The sequence below is a fragment of the Eleutherodactylus coqui genome, chromosome 12 (assembly GCF_035609145.1).
Source record: "Eleutherodactylus coqui strain aEleCoq1 chromosome 12, aEleCoq1.hap1, whole genome shotgun sequence".
Taxonomy (NCBI): Eukaryota; Metazoa; Chordata; class Amphibia; order Anura; family Eleutherodactylidae; genus Eleutherodactylus; species Eleutherodactylus coqui.
Genome location: NC_089848.1, coordinates 59,406,839 through 59,433,962, shown reverse-complemented (window position 1 = coordinate 59,433,962; position 27,124 = coordinate 59,406,839). Strand labels below are relative to the sequence as shown.

Genomic DNA, 27,124 nt, shown 5'->3' with positions numbered 1-27,124 from the left:
CTTCCCTGCTGTACAAGTGGTCCAGGAACTGCTGTGGGTGATTGTTACAGTCTCCAGACAGTGTGTGGGAACCAGGTACTTTACAGCCCTTATTTTTTGTGGCCCTGTGTGTCAGTCAGGCAGTGTGTCACTTTGATTCTTAAGGGGGTGATCATTACAGTCTCCAGACAGTGTGTACATGGAAATAATGGTAGTAACAAGAAATTCTCAATAGGATTCACAGTTTGTCCGGTTATGCTGGTTTGTGAGGACAGCTACTGTACAGTATATAATAAATGTTCATTTTTTTTGTTCAACGATAAATGTGAATTTTTTCTTCATGGAAAAATAAGACATCCCCTGAAAATAAGGCCTAGCGCGTCTTTGAGAGCAAAAATTAATATAAGGCAGTGTCTTATTTTTGGGGAAACAGGGTAGCTATAAACTGCACTTGGTGATTTGTGAGTCCCATAGACACTAAATGAATGGAGCAGCAGGCCTCATGTATGACCACCGCTCCACTCATTAAGAATGGGCTCCGGCGGTGGGAATCCACACAAGACGATGGTAGCAGTTGTAGTCTGTGCTGCCCTTCTGGAAAAATCACAGTGCATGAAGTCACAAGGTTAACTGGATAGCAAAGGCCAAAATTATTGCAATTATTGCACTGGCAGGTGATAAAGGCTTGCTTTTGACATCTGTAGGTAAATATAAGTCACCACCCTCCAAGCAGGGCTGTATGCTGGAGATCTCCTAGTAACCTGGTCTTCATTCAGCCTAGCATACTATATCCATCTAGTTGGATATACCTTTCTTATACTAGAAAGTAGAAGTCCATGTGCCTGCAAAGTCAAACATTAAAGACCACAGATTAATGCATCCATGGGCTTCCTGAATAGAAATACACAGGACCAATCATGAGGTCAATCATGTGAAAGAAAGACAAAATGTCAGTTATGTGACAATGACTGAAGTCAGCGATGCCCCACTGGGTCCAGTCAATTTACCGGGAGAAAAATGAAAAAAAATTGCGCTATTTTTTTTCTCTTGCAAATCTGAGTTACGTGACGTTTTTGATAGGTCACATAACGAATGTTGTGATTAGTCCATCCAGTTAGCCCATGGAATATATGGCCAAGGACTAACCTGAGGGATAAAACCTTTTTCTTCCAGACAGGAGCCTACTGTATCCGTATACAAAATAGTACACAAGCAGAATTTTAAATACGCCAAATTAAAGACAGCTGGCCTTTCAAACTGGAATTTCCCTGTGTTGAAATTAGACACATGGCCCCAAAGTGCAGCATTAAGTCAAATGAACAAGTTTTCCACGGACCAGTTTTAGTGTGAATTCATGATAGAATGGAAAAACTGAGCGATCTGAGTAACTTCGAATGAGGCATTGGCATAGGTGGTAGACTAGTTGGGCCAGTATTTCAAACACTACTGCATGAGAGAACCCCAAAAGGTTAGACTGGACAGTATACAGATACTGGTGTAATCGAGGAAACCATCCAATGAAAGGGGATTCTGTGAATGCAAACTACTCTTAAACAAAAGGGATCAGAGGAGGATGTAAAGAATGGTGCTAATAAAGTGACTGTGCAGAGTCAAGCAAAACTGGTGCTCCAACTAATGTGTCCAAATTCATAGCACTGTTCCTAAACATGTATGCCTCATACCAGGAGGGGACCAGTTTGAGTGTCATTTCTGGCCAAGGGAAAAACAGGCAGTGGACAAAACTGCAAAAATTGGATCACTGGGGTGGAAAAACATCACCGGGTCAGATAAATCAAAGATCTGTTGTGCTATGCTGATGGGAGGATCTGAAAGTGGTGCAAGTAGAACGAGTTGGTAAGCCCTTCCCGTCACGTGTGAAGAGTTCAGCCCGGCGGAGGTGTAATCACAACGTTGAAGGGTTTCTTTACCATTCTCAGGACCTAAAGGTTAACTTGCCATTTTGCTTGTCCAACATACTGGAACAAGTTTACACGTTAACTGCACCACAGAACCAGCAGAATCTCCAGCTGTGGAAATACAACTCAGACCTGCGGATCAAAAGCCATTTAATGAGATACATTGATGACTACATTTCTCAATACCAGCCATCCCGAGGGCATTTAACAGCCCACTTTAAAGCTGTAATGCAATGAATCATTCTGTGAGCCCTATATTGCAGACCCCTTTCCTGCTGTGATGCATGGGGAGAAGTGGAGCGCTTTTGCTTTTATCTTATTTTTAAAGTTGGTTAATCCCATTACCCCTGAAGCAACACTGATGGCCGGTGTGAGTAATGAGATTGAAGCTGCAGGACACTTACCCTGTAATTATCCATTAGCACCACCAACCATGGCTTTATGGTCTTCATCACATCAAAAAGCAAGTGTTTTTCAACTTCAGATCCATCATTAAAAGTCAGGTTACCAACATGGATTGCCTTACGTACTTCTGGGAGTGCCAAAAAAGGTCCAAAGTATTCTTGGTCTTTTGGCTCCTGCAGGGAGAAACATTACGAAAAGTGACAATACCGGCAGGAGATCCAATCAAATGGTGAAATAGAAGTCAAATGGGAGCTGTGCCTGCAATACTGAACCCGGGCAGCTGCAATGTGGGCAGAGCTGTCCGTTTCCACCTCCATCCACACTAACAGCGGACCAAGCAAACTGTCAATAGTCGAGGATCCCAAGTTGCGGACTCTGGCTGATCAACTTGACAAGCTATTCTTGGGATGGGTTAACAGTTAACACCTTTCTGAAGAATAGAAAGCAGTTAGGACAGCGCTCCTCTTTGGCATCCAAAGAACGAAATGAAAAATAAATAAATGAAGAAACGACTTACCCGGGTGTAGGTGGAGGGTACCCCCGTGTGCTGGAGGGTCCTTCCACCCCACACCTCCAAGTCCTGGTCGGCATGAAGAATTAATAAATGGAAGTCCGAAGAATTCACAAAAGGCTGGAGAATGTGTTCCCTAGGAAACCCCCTGTGTGACCAGGGATGAGCTAGCCAAAGTTTGTTGTATCCCCAAAAAGAAGGGGATTCAACTCCTCAAAAGGCAGACATGGAAAAGTTTAAGTAAAAATAACTAAGGTGCTCCAAGGAACCATTCGTATTAAAAAATGCGGGTTGTCCCGCTGGATTTATTTAGGGTATAAAACAAACATGCAAATGTGCAAAATATGCAACACGTTTCGTCGCAACCTGTAGCGACTTTATCAAGCATCATGCTTAAATTAAAATAAAACGTTCCCACTCTAACTGTAACTTTGACGACTGCAGCAGTCATACAGCTAGCCTGACAAACTGACTGATCAGTGATCACTGACTGCCAGTCACCGGGTCGATGACAGCAGCCATCACTATAGCGGTACTTCACAATGATGTTTAAGGGTTTTTAAGTGTTATCCCCAGGCAACTTGGGCAAAATAATGAAAAGTCGCAGAACTATTCTCCAGATTGCGGCATTTTAATAGTAGATCCATTACATGTTTATCACTTAATGTCTTACCTGACATTGGAGAAAGTTGAAGTAATTGCTGCAACCTGTAGCATTTTGAAAGAATGATGGGTATGACGTCCGGTCACCGTTCAGTAATGAATCAAACACCTATAAAACGAAAAAACGGGAACAGTAAATTATTTTTTTTTCACAAGTATAGAGTGTCATGAAACGCTTTTCTTCCTTACTCATCGCCATCAAAAACATTCACCAAGTAACTTCATCATCAGGTGCTCCCAAGTCATTAAAGGGAACCCCTCATATTGATCCTGTTGTGCATTCTGTGGGAACATGCTACAGAGAAAAAGGAGCTGAGCCGAGTGATATCCAGCAGATGGTCCTACCCAGGGACTAGCAGCGATCTCGGTACGCACAGTGGGATAGCCAACACCGAGTAGTAACACTCACTCAAACCCAGAAGGAACAGGAACTTCAAGGGAACCTGTCACCACCTATGAGATCCATAAACCAAGTTTTGGTGCACATCAGGCAGGTCCTGATGAGCCTGGGGATTTTTTAACACTCAGTAACCTGTTCCCACGCTTTCACCTGTGGAAGTCAGTGAGCAGACAGTGCAGTGGATACTTCTATGTACACGGTGCGCACACTCCTATAGAGAACAATGTGTGCATAGCCTGCAGAGATAAGTCCGCTGCACTGTCCATGGCCAACTTTCAGGGGCGATACCCAGTGCCCCGCTCTTGCACCAAGTGCAGTACAAGAAAACACTACAGTGTAGTTTATGGTGCTCACAGGTGCCGACGGGTTCCCTTTAAATCAATAGGTACAAGTTACATTATTTTGTAAGAAAGAATCAGGGTACACCCAAATGCCGCTTTATTACACACTGCCCGCAGATCTGACAGTACATTCAATGTGATCCACATGTGATGGTTGGCTGATAAAACAGGGAGGTCAGCAAGAAGCCGAAAGGTTTGTTGACCATTACAAATCTGTACATCCAAATATCAGATTCACCCGAAAGGTGGCTTCAAATTTCTACAACGAATTTGAATGGCCACAATACAAAGACCATCTGCTATTCTAATGAACCAGACAGACCATACGGTTCTACCGTAAACAGTCATCTAAGGTCTTTCACACAAGCAATGCATTTTCATGTGGGTCACATCGCTTAAAAAACAAACAAACAAAATGCGCCAACACTGCATTGCCACGATGCAAAGCCAGCTGTCTTCAACGAGCACCAGATGCAGGAAAACTTCCTCCACCGCCCCACCCCCCCTTTTTTTTTTTTTTTACAGCTCTCATAGGAATCTATGGGAGTTCCCTGCGATTTTCGCCAAGATGGTCATGGCCTGCGAGTAAAAAAATAAAATAAAAAAAAAAAACAAACTGCGATTTTCACTCACGTTAAAACGCTCATGTAAATAAGGGCTAAGGTTGGTTCATCTGAAACCAGATTTTGGTTTCTCTTTTAGAGAATTCTTAGACCCCATTTACACTGAAAGATGATCGCTCAAACGACAGTTTGAGTGATAGTTTTGAGCGACCATCTTTGCATAATCTATAGTAGCTACTATACAGTTATGCAGTCGGAGCGGGACAGAGCCACAGCTGCTAATAGAATAATACAGCTGTTTTGCATAAGCAAACAGCTGTATTATTCTGCACGCTCACAGCCCGTTTGCCGCTGTGTTTTCACAGCAAGACACAGGACAGAGAATCCCATCAGCACAGCCGGCTGTACTGATAACAGCGGATCGCTCAATTCAAGAAAACATCAACGACTCGTGCACAAAACTGTACAATGTCAGTGCATTTAGACAGAACAACCACCTGTTAAAGACGGCTTTGAGCGATTCTGGTTGTGTCTAAATGGGGCCATTATTGGCTGAAAGTTTCTAGCAAACTTCATATTAGAACTTGTGATATAGAAAATCCAATAGCGGTTTTCTTTTGTGACAGACTGGCTGTTGGTGGTCGATCGGTGAGGCAAGAGCAAGCGCTCAATAGCCAACAACTAGAATCAATTATATGTCTGGGGCCAACATAAAAGAGTTACTTCTGCCCTACCAGGAGACCTCACACCTTCAGCAGACAAGCTTACAATCATGTATCATTTAGAGACGGAACAGTTCTTTCAAATCAGAGAATGAAAGAAAAAAAGAAACAACCTGGGAGCAGCTGATGGAACTTTACACTGACAACAAGGGAGGAGATTCCTCTCCTCGTATGGTAACCTCTTCCATGCCTAGTGATGTCCGTCTTGAGAAGGTCTTCAATGGCAATTCCTAGATTACCAATTTTACCAATCACCATAGGACCCTGACAAAGTCACATCTCTAAATGGCAGCATTATAATGCAGGATGTCGGAAAAAAGTGTGGAAAAAGCCACAGAATGAAGACCATTTGGCAGATGGTGACCCAATCTTGTATACAAAGAATGGGGAAACCTGTTGGGCCATGTCACCAATATGAAGGCCAATTTGAATGCCGCTACCTTGGATTCAACTGTAATTTTTCCAGTCGGCAGGTACAGTAGGTGTGGGTTTTATTGGTGAACGTCTCTACCAGATGAATACATCAATGTTGTGCTTCATTTTATCATAACATTATTTGTTCTCCCGTTAGTGATTTTTCTTCAATACGGCCAATGTGAAGGATGGCGTTCTCAAGCACAATGTGTTGGGATAGGCTAAGTAAGGTGAATAAAGCACACGCGTCATCAAAGCAGATTTCACTCCCCGTCCCTCAACCAGACCCCCTATTACCCACAATGCAGCTGCCAAACTTCTTTCCAAATCAGTCATCAGTCTCAAGAACGTGGGGTTAGTCATGTTTGCATAAAATGACTTGTCTAGGCAGAAATGGCATCCTTAGAAACTGTAGATGCTGCAACAACTGACGGAGGACCGACCCAGATTATTGGGTAGAACGTGCAAAATGGGTGACCCGGCAATTTTAGATAAACCCTCATTTTCCCCATCAGTGACGAAGCAAAGTTTATTTATAAATGGTGAGGTCAACAATCACCTATTGTCTCAAGAGAGTGAGATGTTCTTGTGAAATTCTCTGCCGGTATGATATAGCACACCTACCTACTGGAAGAATTAGAGCCGAATCCAAGATGGCGGCATTCAAAATGGCAGTCATGTTGGTGACATGGTCTAACAGGTCTCCCCCTACAGCCCATATGTAAAATTGAATCACAGTCTGTCAAACCATTTTCATTCTATATGGTAGTTTTCACACTTTTGAGACGCAGCGTACATAGAGGCAGGAAAACTTGTGTTTCTTAGGCAATGGACAAGTAAGGAGTTACTTTGAAACAAACTTTGAGAATAAGAGACAGAACATACATAACGGAGTAATGAAAAGCAGAGCGACCCAGTGCATGTATGCCCCCGTGACATCACCTTTGCTGTTGTCATGGATGTGTTAGGAATCTACTGTAGAGCCCAGTAATACATATGCTCCCAATTATACTCTACAAACAAATAAGCCTCAGTATTCAAAACAACGGCCAATTCCATTACATATTGGATAGTCATTATTAACGTTTGCTAAGTAAACTTCTGCCAGCAGGGATTTTACACCATGTTCCTGCTGTCATGTATTCTTCTGTATCCCTATTACAAGGCTGTAGAATATGTTGTCATGCATCTTGGATTTATAAACTTGTCATCCAGACTAATCTAATGGAGACTTTAGGTAATTGTTTGTCTTTTACATTCATTTTCAGTTTTTGGATAAGTGTAAAAAAAGATGCTAAACTGTGCCTAAAGGCGGCTTCACGTGGACGTATCTGCACATGGAATACGCAGAGAATAGGACCCATTGATTTTAATGGCTTTGTTCTCGTTTCCCTTTTTTTCAATGTCCATTTAGTGCGAGCAGAAAACAAAACAAAAATGCAGCATGCTCTACTTTTGTGCACCTAATTTTCCCCAGACGTCTATGGGAAATGTGCAAATGCATAATACATTGTGCAATTCCATGGAAGAAAAAAAAAAAAAATTAAAAAAAACACATCTGGACCTCATTAGGCTAAATGAGCTTTTAAAATTGGCGGGTGGTAGTGTCCAGTGTGCAAGAAAATACAGCAATATGCATGCCAATATGTTGCTCTGAAGCACGCGCACATACGCTTGTATATGGGAGTAAGCAGGCCAAATGTTCACTCACTGACAGCTCTTCTTGTCACCCCCCTCCACTCATTCGCACGCTCAGCTGAGCATGCATGTTTTCTCAGTGGGAGAAAAGACTATGCCACTGCCGGGGGTACCTGTGGCAGCAGCATATCTCCCGTGCAAACAAAGGATTGGGCACAATGAAATACAACACATTTGATACCCTTCTCCAACATCTGCCGTCGGGAAGTCTTATGGTCCGTCAAAAAACTTCATTCAGGCAAGGTTTATGGGCATCTTTACACACGATCCCTGTAGGTGTCTTTACTATAAAGGCATACAGCCTTCATCCACTGCCATACAGACTCCTCCAGGGTATCTGTATAAAGGTATCGTACCCTAGAAGCAATGCCTCTGTACAGCTGTATGTGTAGGCTTTTCTGGCTGTTGGTCGATTTCCAATCATTGTTACAAAGACTTGTCTAACATTGATTTGCAGGAATGCTGCATTCCAATAGGTGGCGCTGCAGAGGTATTCCATCTTCCTTATTTGCATATCATTTCCCAGAGGAGAATGGATGGCCTTATAAAGCACCATTTACACACAACGATTATCGCTCAAAATTTGCTCAAACTAGGTCTTTTGAGCGATAATCGTTGCGTGTATATGCTCCCATCGTTTGCTTTTCGGCCGAATGATGATTTTTAGTTCAGCATAAAATCCATTGTTCGTCCGGAGAGCTGATAGCAGGGACTGCACGCTGTGATTCTCCACAGGAGTGCCGATTACACTGTATTCAGCATTAGTCCCGCGGCAGAACAAAGGAGCTGTATGCAGATAACAGACCACCTGCTGTTCTCTATATACAGCTCCTGGAGGCTCATTTACATGCAGATAAAGCTAATAAGCTACTAATCGGCATTAGTGCCCCATTAGCAACTTAAGCAAAATGATCCCCTAAACTCTTTAAGGGGATAACCCCTTAAAAAATGTCCCATGGAAAAATGTAGTGTTTACATTAACCCTGAAAATCCTGACACATCTGAAGAGATATTTTTCTGAATATTGCAAGCACAACAGTGGCAATACGTACATCAAAAGCATCGATCCACTTCTGCTGCTGGATATATCTTATCGCCAGGTCGCTCTGCTGCTGGACGTAACTCTTCTGGTTTTCATCTACCAGACCGGTTTGATACAAGAAGTCAGCGTAGCCACCCAACATCTGTGCAACATACACACAACAGTCATTAGTAGAAGCGCTTCCCCCACCGCCCCGTGGTTTGTGTTTAATACTAATCAGCTAAAGCAATAAGAAATGCTAAATCCTTTCTACCCTAAACGTGATACAGCAACTTACTGAGTAATGCATTGTTAACAAATGTCTCAGATCACAAGGGGGAAGGTGCTTACTTTATCAAAACAGTGTGCGAGGGAAGAAAGGCATTCCACCTTCTTTTGTAGATCAAAAGCATAGAAAATTGAATTAAAATGCCCTACCACTTCAGGATCACAGAGCCCGTCTCCAATGGCAATCCCCTTGAAGTTGATTTTAACCTTAGAGGTTGGGTTGCGAGTGTGAATATAATAGCCAATAGCAGGAACGTACTTCCCAGCATAGGACTGGAGGAGAGAAGGGAACAAGATACCTGGTGAGCAGTGCAAATAGGGAAAAAAAGAAATTCAAAGAAAATTCTATAAAATATGGAGACAAACGGATATAGCCGGCAGAGTATGTGGAGATCTCATTAAAGGCTACAGACACAGTCATGCTTTTTTTTTTCTCAAAATCAATGCATTTTTGCTAGAAAATAAAGTTTTGGTCATTGTAATTAAATGTTCTTAACCAGGACTTAAAGGGGTTGTCCCGCGCCGAAACGGGTTTTTTTTTTTTTCAACCCCCCCCCCCCGTTCGGCGCGAGACAACCCCGATGCAGGGACGTACAGACAGCTTACCGGAGCGCTTACCTTGATCCCCGCGCTCCGGTGACTTCTATACTTACCTGTGAAGATGGCCGCCGGGAACCTCTTGCTCCGTGGACCGCAGCTCTTCTGTGCGGTCCACTGCCGATTCCAGCCTCCTGATTGGCTGGAATCGGCACGTGACGGGGCGGAGCTACACGGAGCCGCTCTCTGGCACGAGCGGCTCCATAGAAGACTGCTGAAGACCCGGACTGCGCAAGCGCGGCTAATTTGGCCATCGGAGGGCGAAAATTAGTCGGCACCATGGAGACGAGGACGCCAGCAACGGAGCAGGTAAGTAAAAAACTTTTTATAACTTCTGTATGGCTCATAATTAATGCACAATGTATATTACAAAGTGCATTATTATGGCCATACAGAAGTGTATAGACCCACTTGCTGCCGCGGGACAACCCCTTTAAGCTCTTAATAGTAGGACTCTATTGTACAGGCTGCCACAAGCAGTTACAATGTATAATACATCACATGCTACATTTCAGCACCTCTCCCACCCCCTCAGCTCCTAATTTGTGTGTGACATCTCCTAGTGTGTGTGATATATTATATATCTCTGGTTGAGTTAATTTGAGACAGGTGTTTACATGTTTGTACAGAAAATCTTATGAAGTCAAGGTTACTTTAAAGTAACCGAGGAATAAAATATGTATACACATAGGGAAGTGTTAAATTCTCTTCAGGCTGCATGCACCGATGTCCCTCTGCAAAATGTGCCACCCATCCCATTCTCCTCATTTTAGGACCTAAAGAATGCTTGCGCCAAATTTCATTCTTGTATGACACTAAGAAGTTACATTACATAGGGGTGTACTTACTTTTGCAATAAGCATTGAAAATCAAGTTGTGACTCCTTTACTTTTCCTATTTAGGACGTAAAGAATGGTCGCGCCAAATTCCATGTTTGTACGACACCGAGATGTTAGAGAATTAGCGGCGAGTCAGTCAGGGCGTATGTATATATGTACACACACACACACACACACACACACACCAGGGGAGAATTAGGTTTACCACTAATCAGGGGTCCGAGACAGATCACTCCTCTCCAGTCCTACTTGTGTGTATAAACATTTACACACACACACCGGCCATAAACATTGCACTACAGTGTGAATGGACATTGAAATTGACCTTAAACACCACTGGTCTAACCAGATTACCAAGTGGCTATTCTGTAATCCTTGCTGCCACTAAACAATGACGGTCTCCTCCTGCTGGGCTACAGCTTCCTCTTCAATGCAATAAACTTGCAAGGCAGGAGTTTGGGGATAAAGAAACACACAAGAATGTCCGTAATATTAGATACCTCTACTCCGAGTACCTAGAAGCCATAAACTGCCTGGTAACATCTGTGCTGTCAAGAATAGCCAGCATTTTTCGGATACCATGTCGGATCTTCCCTTATGGAACAACCCCACCGTACCCATCTACAATCCATTACAGATCGTCCACACTGGATAAAACTAGGAGTTGTTATGCTGGAAAAGGTCTATAGAGAACTTAGATTTGCCACATTTACTCAACTATGAGAAGGTTTACAGGCACCTCAGCTCCAATGGGTTAGGAGATTTCCAGCTACATCAGGCTTTAAATACTCAGTTCCCTTCAGTCACAACCTACATTTCAAACTACCCTATAATAGGTATACTTTAATTCTAGGAACCCAAAGGCCAATATCAGTACTATACATACCCCCACTCTCAGCAAAGATTAAGCACAACCCACTTTCCATCCAAAGCAGATGGCAATCCCTTACTGGATGTATGAGGAATGGTCAGATGTGTTGGAACCCCATTTAAATGTATCCTCTGCCATTAACAAACTAATACAGCTGTATATTATACAACAATCTTATCTCACCCATCGGCCAGTTACAGGTGTCATCAACTGAACGCTAACTTTTGGCATTTAATATAGAATTGTCCTTACCTACAAGATTTTGGATTGGATATTAAACTGGAAAGAAGAAAACAGAAGCGGTTAAAAAACGCTTCTCCCTTCTCCTCCGGGACCTCGGCTGTGTGTGCCATCGTCTGGGATTAAAGCCCCAGGACCAAGAGCCGTATATTTACACCCGCAAAAGGTTTAGTCAAACGGACTACAAACGGACCTGGATAAGCTGGGGGTTTGGGCAGAAAAGAGGCAAATGAAGTTCAATGTTGACAAATGTAAGGTTATGCACATGCACCAATATACACTAAATGGGTACTGCTAGGGAAAAGTCATATGAAAAAAGACCTGGGGGTACTAGTGGACTGCAGACTAAACTGGAGTAAGCAATGCCAGTCAGCTGCTGCAAAAGCTAATAAAGTCTTGGGATGCATTAAAAGAGGTATAGGGGCGAAGGACGAGAACATTATTCTTCCATTATATAAGGCACTTGTCGGGCCTCACATGGAATACTGCGCACAGTTCTGGTCACCGGTGCTCAGGAAAGATGTTACAGTACTGGAGGGGGTTCAAAGAAGGGCAACTAAACTAATATATGGAATGGGAGGACTGGAATACCCAGAGAGGCATCAAAATTGGGATTATTTACTCTAGAAAAAAGACAGCTAAGGGGCGACCAAATAACCATGTATAAATACATGAGGGGACAATACAAGGATCTCTCCCATGATCTGTTTACACTTAGGACTGCGACGGTAACAAGAGGGCATCCGCTACGTTTAGAGGCAAGCAGGTTTCATCGCCAACACAGAAAAGGGTTCTTTACAGTAGGAGCAGTGAGACTGTGGAACTCTCTGCCTTAGGATGTGGTGATGGCAAAATCCATAGAGGAGTTTAAAAGGGGCCTTGATGTCTTTCTGAAGGGGAAGGATATTACAGGATATAAATCTTGGGTTAATTGTTAATCCGGGTATACAGGCAGGTAGGAACTATTAGGGGTTGATCCCGGGATTAGTCTGATTGCTATTAGGGAGTCCGGAAGGAATTTCCCCCCAAAAGGGCTAATTGGCTCCTGCCCTTGGGGTTTTTGCCTTCCTCTGGATCAACAACATAGGAGGATAAACAGGCTGAACTAGATGGACATTGTCTTCATTCGGCCTTGCATACTAGGTTACTATGTAAGCAGATCATTGAGAGGCATTATTGTGTCTTGACGCCACTGGAAGCTAGGGGTTTGACAGGAGACCCCTAGCTCCCGATTGCTGGATTTTTCAAGGTTGGTAGCAGCATTGTCGGCATGGAGGTTTGCCAGGTAAGAGCCCTCTCCTGCAGCAGCCGCTGCCAGCGGGTCTTGTGCTGATGCCGCTCCCTCCAGTGTCCGCTACCAGCGGCTGTGGTCCTGCCGCTGGCGCGCCGTGTTCTGATGCCGAGGCTGCAGCCTCTTCTGGGGCTGCCGGCGCTGCATCTCCTCCTGACGCCGCTCTCTACTCTGGCCGCCGCCCCAGCCTCTAGTGATGCCACTGGCGCTGACGCTGCCTCTCCTCAGGTCACACATGCCCCCAGCCAATCACAAGCTGGGGGTATGACTATGTCAAACTCTTGTATTATGTCGCCACCCCTAACTCCCGGTGGCGACAGAATACAATACCACCTCGTTGAGAACTGTCCACTTCTCATTCAGTGTTTAAATGTAAAGAGAAGTGAACGAGACGCTGATTTTTAGGCAGGCTGAAAGAAACTGAGAGACAACCTAAAAGCAATGATGGCTCGCGATTACACTTAACGATTATCACGCACTTCCACTCGTTTGAGCAACAATCGTTACTAGAGATGAGCGAGCGTACTCGGATAAGCACTACTCGCTCGAGTAATTAGCTTTATCCGAGTATCGCTGTGCTCGGGGCTAAAGATTCAGGTGCTGGCACGGAGCGGGGAGCTGCAGGGGAGAGCGGGGAGGAACGGAGGTAAGATCTTTCTCTCCCTCTCTCCCGCCCGCTCTCCCCTGCTCCCCGCTGCGACTCACCTGTCAGCCGCAGCGGCACCCGAATCTTTAGCCCCGAGCATAGCGATACTCGGATAAAGCCAATTACTCGAGCGAGTAGTGCTTATCCGAGTACGCTCGCTCATCTCTAATCGTTACGTGTAAATGGGCCTTAATGCAATGCACTTCTAAAATGTACTTTGATCTCGAAGGTAACTTCTATTGTTCCTATAACTCACTGTACGAGGAAGCATTATGTGTAATCTTTACTGCAAGATTTTATGGATTTCCTCAAGCAAGTCGCTCTATTAGAGGAGCCTGACCGCGAGTACATAGGAGAATACTGCCCCACAGTGTGCAGACATGGCAACGCTACAGGGTCACACAAGGACAGGTCTTGTCCCAAAAAGACCAGTATAAAAAAAATCAAATATGATAAACTGTAAGGAATCACCATGACCTTGTATTTGTAATCATCCAGCACAACTTAAGCACATCCTCTAGTTTTGAAGTCCTCACCGGCACCTGCCAAGACGGACCTGCCACTTGCAGCTGAGTTCCAACAAGGAGTCTCACGACATTGCGGCCCTCCGATGTCAGTGACGTCATAGGTAATGGATAAGCGACCTGCTCATTATAACAATGCAAGCCGGTCACTATCACTGCATCGACTGACAGAAAGCGGGGTAGGCTTAAAGCCCATTTACACTCAAAGAGCGCTCAAAATTTGTTCAAAACATAGGATAATTGAGAGTTTTAGCAATCGTTTTGCATAAGCTGCTAATGGGCACGAATGCCCATTAGTAGCTTATTAGCTTCATTTGCAGGTGGTCTGTTCTCTGCATACAGCTCCTTTGTTCTGCTGCAGGACTGCAAGCTGAATACAATGTAATCAGCACTCCTGTGGAGAACACAGCACGTGGTCCCTGCTATCATCTTCCCATCCAAAGGATGGATTTTATGCTTACCTAAAAATCATTCGGCCGAAAAGTAAACGACTGCAGCATTTACGCTCAACGATTATTGCTCAAAAGACCTTTTGTAAATGGGCCTTTAGTCATTATGAGAATACCAGCGTATTTGTCTACATAAGGCCCTAGGAACCTATTAAAGGAGTTGTCCATTGAAAACCAATGATGGCCTATCCGAAGAATAAGCCATCAATAGTAGATCTGCTGCCTAGGATCCCCACCAATCAGCTGTTTGATAAGCCTGTACACTGAGCCGATCTCTGCAGGAAGCGGACAGCTCTCTTCTTACTGCAGTGGCAAGATTGGGTATTACATGCAGCATTGAAGTAAATGGAACAGAGTTGTCTGCTTCCTATAGAAATCTGCTCAGTTCAAAAACACACACGCCCAGTGAACAGCTGTTCAGAGGGGATCTGAATGGCAGACCTCCACTGATTTACTATTGGTGGCCTTTCATCAATAGTTTATGACTGTACAGCTCATTTAATGACGCCACATTTGATAAAAGCCACTGCAGGCAGACCATGATTGCTCACCGCGTGTTTCAGTTTGGCGATTCCACTCGGAAGCACTGAGCTGGATCCAAAAGAAGGGAAGGGCAGTGAAGGGGGGGGGGGGGGGGGGAATCGTGGTCTGTACACAGCGCTGCCATTCCGTGTTAGTGGTGGATATCACAACTTGCATTGATCTACGGACTTGGACAACTCACCCCCCACCTGTCATATGGGTCTTTCAGCCCAGGTCCCACACTGCCCGCTCCGGTAAGTGAATATTCCATGGACAATGGGGGGAATGGGTGGAAGGAAGGTGGTGGTGGTGGGGTTCAAGCCGTCCGCATTAGTGTTCAACTGTATCCTGAAGACACAGATACAGTGAAAGCAGTGCCCTATGCTTAAAGCGGCCCTGGATTAGGGTACAATTGCTTGCTACTGTCAGTAGGTTTTTAAAAAAAGGACCTGTTGCAAGTTACAGATTTCAGCAATACTAAAGCATCCTGTTTATTTACTGTGTAAGGCCGCTCTCACACGACTGGATTTCTATTGCGGGATCTGCAGCTGGCATCCCAGCAAAAAGCATGCAAAGCTATGTACTTTCCCTTTTTCCTTCACACTCGCAGAAATCAAATGCAATTTCTGCAAGCGGAGGGAAGAAAAAAGTCATAGCATGCTCTATTTTGTTACGGACAGCCTCCACTGAACTCAATGGAGGCTGTCCAACCCGCAGCCCATCTGCAATTAACATTGCAGATAGGCGATGACATGGGTATTTGAAAAAAAAAAAATAAAATTATCTGTATTGCACATGACCAACAGTGAGCGTCCGCGGTCATCCGCAGTACAGGAAAAGGTACGCGGGGTCGCCGGGTGCGGTCTGAGGAGCATGTAGGAGCCCGCAGCAGAATCTGACTCCTTCGTGTGAGACCAGCCTAATGGAGAGCACCTTAGACTTCCATCTCTGCTACAGCACACACTATTGGTGTGTTCACATATTGTACCAGTAGATATTGATGGTTTAGCACATTATTGTAGGTAATTTATTACAATACTTACTTCGCCTGTGGCATAAAACTCATTTTGTTGATATTCTGGGAAGATCTGGAAAAACTGAGTGAGCGCACTAAAAAGAAACATTAGAAATGAGATTGAGAAGATGACCAGACAATCCCTCAGTCCCCCTAGATTAGCAAAACATTTCCCAGAAACTGACCAAGCAAGAGAGCAGGACAAAGGGAAAACATTTCCCAAAGCTAAAGGAAGCCTGCCACGGAGTTCATGGTGCCCAAACCACAGCTGGCATGAACCCAGGACAGGGAGGCACATTGGCACTTCAGAACAAATCATACATGGTTTCACAATGTTGCAGAATAAAAGGATACTTTAAAAGATGCAGTTGGAAAGGCGCTCCAAGTCGTGTAGAAATGTAGTATCGGTCTTTGTCCGCCTGCATCATGTAGAGTAGCAAAAGAAATCGTGTGACAGCATAAATGGTGCAAAAAGGTGAAAATACTTTATTCCTCCATACGAATGTATGACGTTTTAACTTGCTAAAGACTACCAAGTTGAAAGTCGCACAGTCGTATGAACAAATAAAGTATCTTTTTTACTTTTTTTGCACCATTTATGCTGCACACTATTTCTTTGGCTGCATATGGTGGAGCCTTGATTTGGGCTCCCACCTTTGACTGCCTTTTTTAAAAATCTGCCTCGCTGGGAACAGCAATTCAGGTTGTGCTGCTGGCATACGTTTTTCCTTCTCTGCATCATGTAGGAGTTAGGCTGCCTGTCCATGGGCGTTTTTTTAGATTGCATTCCCAGCGGCGATAATCCGGCCGCAAGAAACGCAATGCACGCTTTCCATAGCGTTGCTATGGAAAGCGCAGCCTTCCTGTCCATGAGCGGAGAATCAGTGATTCTTGGCTCGCGGCCGGCAATTCACAGCATGCTGCAAATTGCCGCGATTCTCCGCGGTCAGCCCATCTGTCAGATAGGCTGAACGCGGAGATCCGTCTGCAGGCTCCTGCTCCCGGGGGATACCGCAACGTCCGTGGACAGGCAGCCCTACAGCTCTCCATCCTTGTGTTTATAGAGAGCCATCACTGTAGAGGATCAAGGTGGGAAGAGGTCAGGACGGCACCACCCTGTGACTCGGAGCTCCGTTCCGTCTGCATTTTCAAAGTATATTTATATCAAAATGCAACAGCATTTCAGAAGAGAAAAAAAACAAAACACACAACAACTTACATGGGTGCGATGGGCATACCTGTCCTGGGTTCATGCTACCCGTGGTCTGGGTAGCATGAATCGGGCGACAGCTTTCCTTTAAATTTAGGAAATCTCTTTGCACAAGATCCAAATTCCATTTGCGATGGCAAAAAAAAGAAAAGGAAAAAAAATGTACAGCTCCGTTCAAGTAGCGGTGTTACAGCCATGACAATGGGACCCAATAGCAGTAGTTATCCAGTGTACTTTTCAGGTTGAGGAGAACAGGTTCAGTCTTGTACATTTAACAGCTACATAAGGGCGAATTCACACATGGGGTAATTGCTGCGGAATGTCAGCTGTAGGAGGTGCACTGACGTGCCACAAGAAATTACAATACATACAACATAAGTGAATGGGGTCTCACAGTAGGACTAGAATAGTCTGCAGATGATTCTAGTCATACTGGGAGTGAAGTCCGCTGTGAGAAAAAAAAAAAAAAAATACAGATTTAAGTTTTGTGCGGATTTACACATGGAAAATTTCCACTATGTGTGCGCCTATCCCAAGAGGTCTGACTTACCATCATGCCAAATATAAAATACTCTGCCCTTTGAATCTGTATAAGCATCCAGAGCAAAACAGTTAAGGCCCATTTACATTGGACGAGTGTCGGGCAAACAATGCCCGACACTCATCCTTGTATCCCTGCGCTCCCATGGAGCTAGCACAGCTGGCTCGCACACGGAGCGGCCAGCAGGGGCGCGGGGCAGTGCAGGAGATTTCTCTCCTCTCGCTCCCTTGCCCCTCTCCATTCACATAACACAGCGGCCGCTCGCTATTGAATGGCGGCTGTTTAAACTGCACGATGATTGTCATTGCTCATCTTTTAGCAGCCCAAAAAATGAGCGATGACGATCATTGCTTATCGTGCGGTTTAAACATCCGCCATTCAATAGCGAACGGCGCCTGTGTTATGTGAATGGAGAGGGGTGGGGGAGCGAGAGGAGAGAAATCTCCTGCACTGCCCCGCGCCCCTGCTGGCTGCTTCGTGTGCGAGCCAGCTGTGCTAGCTCCATGGGAGCGCGGGCATACAGGGACGAGTGTCGGGCATAGTTTGCCCGACACTCATCAAATGTAAATGAGCCTTTAGTCCTCCACCGAATACGAGAGCCTAGCTTTCTCTCTCACTAATGAAGGACTAATGCCAACGTGCAGAGGCATATGCTTTACTGGATGCCAATCAGTGCTGAGGAGGCAGAAGTAGTGTGAGCAAGTGCCAGGCTCACAAGTGAAATAGACTTGTAGTAGTTTGCTGTGTTTGTTCTTCTTGGCTATACAAATGGCAAAATATTTATGCCATGTGGCGCAGTAGGTTGGCATATCATTATAACAGACTTTCACGCAGGATAAGTTTATCTCCATTTCTAGGGGTGGTAAGTTGTACAAAAACCATACCTGTACAAATCTCTGCCGACATCATCCTGATTTACCGCATAGCCTCGGTCATTTTTTGTGAAGCTGAAACCAGTTCCAACCTAAAAACAAGTCAAGAGTATACAACGGTCATGGCAGCGTTACTACAAGTGTGATTCACTATATGATCAGTGCACATTCTTTTATGATCTGAAATATAAGCTAAAGTTAGTTTTTTCAGTAAGAGTAGTAAACGGACAGATCTGGGATCAGTCTTCTGGGGACTCTGACCAGCTGCCAGTGAGCCTCCTACCCCTTGGTGGAAACCACTAATACAATGGTAGACATAGGGGCTGGAGATCATCAGTAACTGTATGCTCAGCAATAGGGGTACTTGTAGACGAACCGATCATCGTTTGAATGAGCGAGGTAAGTCATTGGTAGCTCATTCGCTCTCCTGCAGCCTGTTTAGACAGGCAGATACATTGTTGGCTCATTCAAATGAGAATCACTCAGCTTTTCCCATTCGCCGTACGAGGAGGGACTGAACAATTGGTGTTTAAACCGAATAAGTGAACAAGCCAATATTATTATGCCTGCATAAAGTGAACGACCAAAAAGCGAACGACTCATTCGTCGTCCAGTTGTCGGCTCGCGTTTAGGCCGAACAATTATAGCTTACTTTCACTTGTTTTAATGGGGTTTTTTTGTAATGACAAATCGTTCCATCTAAAAATCAGTATAAAACACAGAAGATAACTTGCATCCATGGAAGGGACAACTTTATTCCATTATATCCCTTGGTAAAACAGGGTCATGTAATGCATGGTGGATGGTGAACAAACCTCTATTGCATCCAAAGCCATTTGTTAGCTTGAATATACAGAATAAAAACAGGATTGCCGATGAAAAACAACTAAAGAGGATAATGCTTAAACTGAACAGAACTAGAACTTCAGCTACAGCGCTGACACCTGCAGGCATCATACAGTATTGCATGCTACAGTTGAGTAACTTTTTTGTTTTGGGGAAAAAGCAAACCAAGTAAAAGTGGTATCAGACAAAACGGACATCTGTAAATAAAACGTTCTCCTTTAGGAATCGGGTAGAAATGTTACAGTGTTTGCACCATCTACAGAGCAGCTCAGAGGGAAGCGCCCATAACCACTGGTGCCAAATAAGGCCTTTGTAAATCAAAAATTGCTAAGTGTTGATTAAAGCGGACCGTACTGTTCTAACTTATACATTAATACAGTTGCTGTACTGTGATGGGCTCATGTCCACGGGTGTTTTTTCAAGGCATATTACACGTGCATTTAATGGCCGTGTGATACGCAGTGAATGAGGTCAAAGAACGTTAATGGACTCCTACTGATCCATGCACATATGTGTACACACTGTTGATCTGATCGCAGCATGCTCTTTCTCAGCATGTCACACAGCGTGAGCCCTATACACTTGTATAGGCAGCATATTGAACGCCGTCCATACGCAATAGATTGCATATGAGCGGCGTTTTCATACACAGCTGCCCTATGAAACAGAGCAGGGATTTAAAACAACACACTGCAAATGACCGTGTGTGCGTGCGTGATACACGGGCATGAGGAGTACACTCACAGCCGTACGCGGTCTCTACTGGCAGACCTGTTATTTACGAATACCGGTAAAACGCAGCGTTTCACTAATCCAGCCGCAGACACGAGGTCTAAAACCACAGCTGACATTTGTTAACAAATCACCATCTCCTCAAATAGAGCAAATAAAACAGAAAGGACTTACCGGATTATCAATATACAACATCGAGTATTTGTTTGTCCAAGAAAACTCCCGATAAGCCACTATAAAAGGACACAAAAAATAAACAAATAAGGAACATGTGGTCATTACCAAACAAACACTAAATAGCCCCAAAGCAGATGTTTCTATCAGAGCTGTGCCCTTTGGGTGGATGAAGCAGTGAGCTCCCAGGACTACTAATAAATCCTAAAATGCAGACTATGTGGGGGCGGACGTCCGCCTTAAGTAAATATCGGAAACATGTATTGGGACATTTTTTATCATATTTCTTTTTATTGAAAAGTTTTTCCAAACATAGCAAAAACAGCACCGTACACAATATACATAGGGTTATACTGAACTATGAGGTTACAGTTATAGCTTCATGTTCTGCACCATCTAGGTGCTCAGCATAGTTCACCACAACTTTATAGTCAACATATTAAGATATCATGTATCAACTTATAACTAAAACTAATTAATTCAGCCTACTGTGTATGCTAGGAAAAGTAGTAGGGACAATATAGAAAAACATACATGCCTATAGTGCGCCAACATATGTGAGCCAGATTCTTTAATCTAATTGAATATTTAGTCACTACTGGGTGATTTCTAATACATTAACGTATTATGTCTACGTGATAACCATGAATCCCATTTGTTAAAAAGGGATGATTTATCATCACAGGAGGATGCAATCATAGATTTGTATCAGCAATTAGGATTTATACCCGCTGTGATTTCTTTTAGTTTGGGGACTTGATCAGTTTTCCAGTATTTAGCCATCTTGATTTTATAGGTATGGCAGTTTCTTGGATAATTTTCATGTATTGGGTTCTTTTATTTCTGCCAGTTAATCATTGGATGCTACAAATGTAACCATTAGAGCGTTACATAAAACTAGGACAACCTCCTCCCATAATCTATAACTCAACACGGAGGAAAACGTTACCATGTTCCCCTTCATCTAACTGATACATCTGGTGGAGGGCTCAAGTGACGGACCGCACTCTCCCTAATCTCACAAATCCACTACTTTGAGGCCACCATTGATTCAGGCCGTCCCTTCCTTCATCTAAGGGCCCTTTTACATGGAACGATGATCATTCCGTATCTCCCTGGATAGCGGGAATCTGAACAATGCGATCATATCATTTCTGCAGGCATAAAAATCAAACGATGATTGGCCCATTTAGGGCTCCTTTCCACTGGCGATAGCGATATCGCTGCGAGAAAATCACAACGTTAAAATCGCATCGCAACGCTGCAAAATCGCAAGCTTTTGCGTTGCGAGAATCGGTTATGCCATTGCACTGTATGGGCGACAGAAAAATCCAAAACGCTGAAACAATCCTCCTGCTGCGATTTTTAATCCTCGCATCGCAGCTTGCCCTTAAACATCGCTAGTGGAAAGGTTGCCATAGAACAACATGTGTGGGACTTTCCGGCGAGAGCTCGCACTCTCGCATCGCACTGAAAACGTGAGATTACCTCGCCAGTGGAAAGGAGCCCTTAGGGTGAATAGATGCGGACGACTAGAACGATCTTCAACCCATTCAGTCCCCATTGAAAGCGAAGGAGCCATTATCTCTGGGACGACTGTCGGGCACTTCTATGCCTGACAACTGTCCTGAGTAAAAGGGACCCAAGCCCTTACCAACTCAAAAACTGACGACTCTTTCTCAAACTTCCAATCAACATAAGTGTTCTTGCATGCTCTGACACATCTTTGCTCTCCTCTTGTCTCCTCACCGCGATAGGCTCCAAGACGTCACCCATACTTGGATCCCCGTCACTGAGGCATCTACTCAGTGAAATTCATACTCTAATTCCCCGACTCCATGATGGACCAGCTGGATGAAATCATCAAGAACTGTGAACAGAGGCCAGTGTACAGCGCCCTGGGAATAATGGCACTTTAAAAATAAAAGTAATCACCTTTCCCTAAGGAATCATTCAGGTTATCCCTGAGCTGTGTGGCAAGGCTGTGATTCCACAGCAGCTCACTGGCAACCCTAGCCTTAGGATGGACTATATGTGAAGAAGCAACGTTTTATTGTTTTATCATAAAAACTATATATTTTTTTAATTTTTGAGAAACCTGGGAGACAACCCTTGTGGCTGCTCCACCTGAAACCCTCATAGTTGAAAACCTGGGCAATAGTCCTGAATGTTACAATACCAGTACAGCAAAGAAATACAGAAGGTGTAGGTGTTGTATCACTACGTGTTCATTCGCCGGGCAGTCATCTTGCACTTGTTACCATGATTCTCTACAACTACAGACAAACTTACTCCAGTCCCCCCGACTCTTCTTGCTAACAAACGTTTCATGTAGTAAAACAGATATGAAAGTGCGATTACTTACAAGTCAGGTTGTGATTCACCACATAAGGCCCATGCTCCACGAAGAGGCCAAACATGGATGTACCTCCTGGTCCTCCCTGCAGCCACAGTAAAACCGGGGCAGTCTCTGGATTTAACTAGAAACGGAGAAGAAAGTATAAGTGTTTTGATTTTTTGGGAGGGATACACACTTTTATACTCAATCCCCTGTTTGATCTATTGGTAAGCTGCTCAGTTTTGTTTTCCATTTAAAGGCTACAGAAAACCTTTTGCACAAAACATCAATATACAGTTTTCCTTCCTATGCACTTAGAAAGCCTCACACTTAGTTTGCAGGCTCTCCTACATTCAAGTTTCCTCTCTACGAGGAGCTGCTGGTCTTTCACTCTCACTGCTAATAAAGAGCAGAAAATTCACCCAGGGTGAACTACAGCACTCTGTAATAGTAACTTTCTCTGATCTGTCCTCCTGGCCTCCTCCACCATCCCCTGGCACAATCACACTGCCCTTCCACTGAGCTATTGTACAAAGCTGTGAATGCATGTTTACAACAGGGAAGAAAGCGAGGAAAGGAGTCAGTCAGTTTATAGAATATGCTCAGATTTCAGTCCTCTAGTATGCCGTGCCTTGGAAAACAATACAAGCATAGAAAGTCAGTCAATCAGAAACTTAACCCCTTGAGGACATGGGTCATTTGGTCATGAGACCGCAATGATTTTTGGGGGGATTTTCATTTCCACTTTTCAAAAGCCTTAACTTAAATTTTTACATTGCTGCATTCAAAGTCCCATAACTTTATTTTTCTGTGGACGGAGCTCTGTGAGGGCTTTTCTTGTGTCACGAGCTGTAGTTTTATTTGTACCACTTTGGGGTATATATGGCTTTTTTGATCTATTTAATTGCACTTTTTGGGAGGCAAAACAAACAAAATAAGCATTTTGCCTGCATTTATGATTTTTACTGCACAGGATAAATAGTGTGCTTAAATTATAGTACAGTTCATTACGGACACAATGATACCAAATATGTGGGGTTTCCTATTTTTAAAGATTATATATTACACACACACACACACACACACACACACACACACACACACACACACACACACAAAAAAATAGAGGAAAATTAGGAAAAAGGGCTTTTTTTGTTTTCTTACACTCTTTACATCCCTGTAGGGGACCTGAACCATAGCATTTATAATCGCTATAGGAAGGTGTTGTAGAAATTATGTACTGCAATGCCTTATTGCTTGTAATAGCAATCATAGGCAATTACAAGCAGGGATGCCAGTATCTGGCGTCCTGTTGCCATGACAACCTGTCAGACCACCGCGATGTAATGAACACCCACCCTCTGTGAACCCTTTACATGCTGCAATTTATGTAGAGGGTTATTAACAGTTGGGAGGGGTGTCACTGTCCTCATGCACCCCGGCTGTTGCAGTGGGAGGCCAACTACCAGTAACAGCCGACTCCCGCTGCATGATTTTTGGTAGGGTCTCGTTTCTACAATGTACACACTGCAGCAATGACAGGATAGCTTTATTTTATGGGTCACTAAGATTACTACAATACCAAATTTATATAGTTGTTTTTTTGCATTATTTCTTCCAAAGATATTTTAAGCCATAACTTATAAACTAATTTTTACATTTTTCTTTTTAGTCCACACAGGGGTCAAGAACTTGCGATTGTTTAATCGCTACTGCAGTAGAACATTACGTTATACCACGATCTGACAGGCAATCAATCCTCGCCACAGTCATGGCTTAAAAGGCAATCTGCAATAGCATCCTAAAAGCTTTCAGAACGCCTGGGGTACCATGTTTTTTTTTTGCCTTTTTCTGGATAGCATTAAGGGGTTAAAGCATTGTACCAAGATTTGCAGTTGTATCCCATTAACAGGATGGAGGATAACCTGCTGATCCTGTATCCTGTGGATCTTAAGACTGGGGGTCCCATGTCCTCCTGATTGCAGCGTTACCCACCACAGGGAGGAGGAGACTGAATGGAGCTCCATTCACTTTCAATGGGACTGCCAAGATACCGGCAGGTATTTCAATCAGCCTAATTGAAACAGAGCATCGACCATGCATGGTCAACCAGCACTTCATTCATTCTGACATCACTGTAGGGATAGGAAGGAGAGTGGGGGGGGGGGGGGGGGGGGGGGGGGGGGGGGGGATCCCGTTGTGTGGATAGGAGATAAAGGTTGTATTAAGATTTCAAGTTAAGTCATTAATAGCATTAACAAAGTATCTCCAAAAGGAAAACGGAGCCGGTACTGCTCTAAAAAAGATATGCTTTTCTTTATTAACCCTTTCCAATCCACTGTCTGACCTGTGAAGACATTATGATTTAAGGCTGTACAGCTCCGATGTTGGAAGACGTCCGTCGGGTTTCTCTTACTGTATATTGCCAGCCTCTCAGCTGTTGGTGCCTATCTAACATGTCACCTCATGCAGTACTGGCTTTAGCCAGCAGATAGCGCCATTGTATAACGGCAGAAAAAGAGTAAGCCCCCCTAAGAAAACCAGGACACAAATTGGATTGGAAAGGGTTAAATAAACTCTGCCATTACATATCTCACTTAAAAAGAAAAAGCTGGAGGACGCGTTTCACCTGGTGACCAAGGCTCGGCGTTACGAGTTGAAATGTGTCCTCCAGCTTTTTCTTTTTAAATGGGATATTTAATGAGTTTATTTAATAAAGAAAAGCATATCCTTTTTAGAGAACTACCGGCTCAGTTTTCCTTTTGGAGATACTTTATGTTACTACTATGTTGCCGCTTGGGCCTGGGTGGTGAAGTAGGTCTCTTACCTGGCTAAAGTTAAAGGATTGTGCAGGAGCATTCATGTGGGAAGCAGCCACAGCAGCAAGTATATGAACTCTTTCTTCATTAATAGCATTACTCATTCTCAAAGGAAGTTTTGATATAGGTTTTCACTAAAACATTTTTCCAAGAAACTAAGCTCCATTTAAACCAATTCACTAACAAATGTGATGGGATAAAAAGTAGTATTAAAAAAAAGAAACAAAAAAAAAAAAAACCACCAAAAAAAACCAAAAAAAAAACTTCCCACTAAAAGGCCGCCTGCAGACGGGCAGAAATTCTGCCGCTGGAAGCCTGCAAACGCAATCCTATGCAGATGGCTGCGGTTTGGCCGCGCAAAATCTCGCGCAGCAAACATACCGCGGAAACGTCACTCACCAGCCGCCGGCTCCGGTCTGCGCATGCGCCGGCTGCCCAGCAGCCAGCGCATGAAAGATCCGAAGCTGCGGGGCGCGGGTGAGTACATGCTGCTCTCTGCAGGCGCTCGGGTCGGGTCCTGCGGCGAGAATTCTCGCTGCCGGATTCGACCTGGACGTCTGCAGGCGGCCAAAGACTGCAATGCATCAGAAAAGCAGAACAAAAATATCTAAAATTAAGTTTATATTTACTGTAAATCTATGACTTGCTATACAGCTGAGCGCTCCGTGCCAGGTTTGAACACCACAGCTGGACCGCTCTGTTCTTCATGATCAACCCGTTATCAGGGAGCAGGATACAGCTGAAACAATAGCATCAGCTGTATCCCGCTATGAATCCCTGATAAGGCTAATTGTTACAACGATGAGCGACAGGATAATTAAAACTGCACAATGTTTGTGCAGCTACACACCACGACTATCGCTTAAAAAGACAGCCTTAAGGCAACTTGCTAAAAGCTTTTAAAGGAAACCTGTCACCTGTCTGAAGTACCCTAGAGTAACTCATGGTGTCGTAAGGGCAGGTGAGGCGTATTTCATACTCGCCCACTTCCTTGTTCCTACCATAAAGTCCCCGCCGACCGGAAATCTGACTCTTTAGAGTCCCAAAGCCTTGCATAGGAGAAGGTGTGCAAGGGACTATGAAGTCAGATTTTCTGCCGGTATGCATACTTTACAGGCGGGCACAGCAGGAACCAGGCAGCGGGCCAGTATGAATACCACCTCACCAGCCGAAACAGCACCATACATTAGTTTATGTTGCTTTAGGCCAACTTTCCACGGACAAGTGCGATATCGGGCCGTGAATCACAGTCTGATATCGCCAACATGTGGTTTCTCCGTGGACGCGAGGAGTTATTTTATCAAAAGCACATTACTTTGGCGGAGGATCGCAGGGTGCCTCCCGTTGTTTTCAATGGGATATATCTCATTGCACTCACCTGCATTTAGCAGTGCGATGCTGCCGTTGACCCTATCGGAAACAATGGGCGGTGCTAGGACACGTCCAAAGCTGGGACGGCCGCAATTTGTTTCCCGCGGTGTGATGCAACACAGGGTGGGGTGAGGGGAAGAAGTCGCCCATGTGTAGGACTCCATTCAAAAAAAAAAACCCTTTCACTCTAGACTGCATTATGGAATTTGTGACATCCTATATAACAGGAGCTCAGATGCCCCTGCGGCAAGTGTCACTGCAGACAAGCCCCACGGTCTTACATCATTTTGAAGCCTGCGCTTTATA

At 44.2% G+C, this 27,124-nt stretch overlaps 1 protein-coding gene across 5 annotated transcripts in view; it reads right to left on the bottom strand.

Moving 5' to 3' along the window:
• Positions 1 to 27,124, bottom strand: part of LOC136586522 (probable serine carboxypeptidase CPVL) — a 69,383-nt gene that overhangs the window by 24,826 nt on the left and 17,433 nt on the right. For all 5 annotated transcript variants that reach the window (XM_066584649.1, XM_066584644.1, XM_066584648.1 and 2 more), the window contains exons 4-11: positions 22,656 to 22,770; positions 20,291 to 20,349; positions 18,551 to 18,630; positions 15,944 to 16,010; positions 9,072 to 9,194; positions 8,665 to 8,796; positions 3,485 to 3,583; positions 2,300 to 2,473 (exon numbers count right to left, since the gene is read on the bottom strand). In XM_066584649.1, coding sequence (XP_066440746.1) covers positions 2,300 to 2,473; positions 3,485 to 3,583; positions 8,665 to 8,796; positions 9,072 to 9,194; positions 15,944 to 16,010; positions 18,551 to 18,630; positions 20,291 to 20,349; positions 22,656 to 22,770 — 849 coding nt within the window. The remainder of the gene's footprint in view (positions 1 to 2,299; positions 2,474 to 3,484; positions 3,584 to 8,664; positions 8,797 to 9,071; positions 9,195 to 15,943; positions 16,011 to 18,550; positions 18,631 to 20,290; positions 20,350 to 22,655; positions 22,771 to 27,124) is intronic.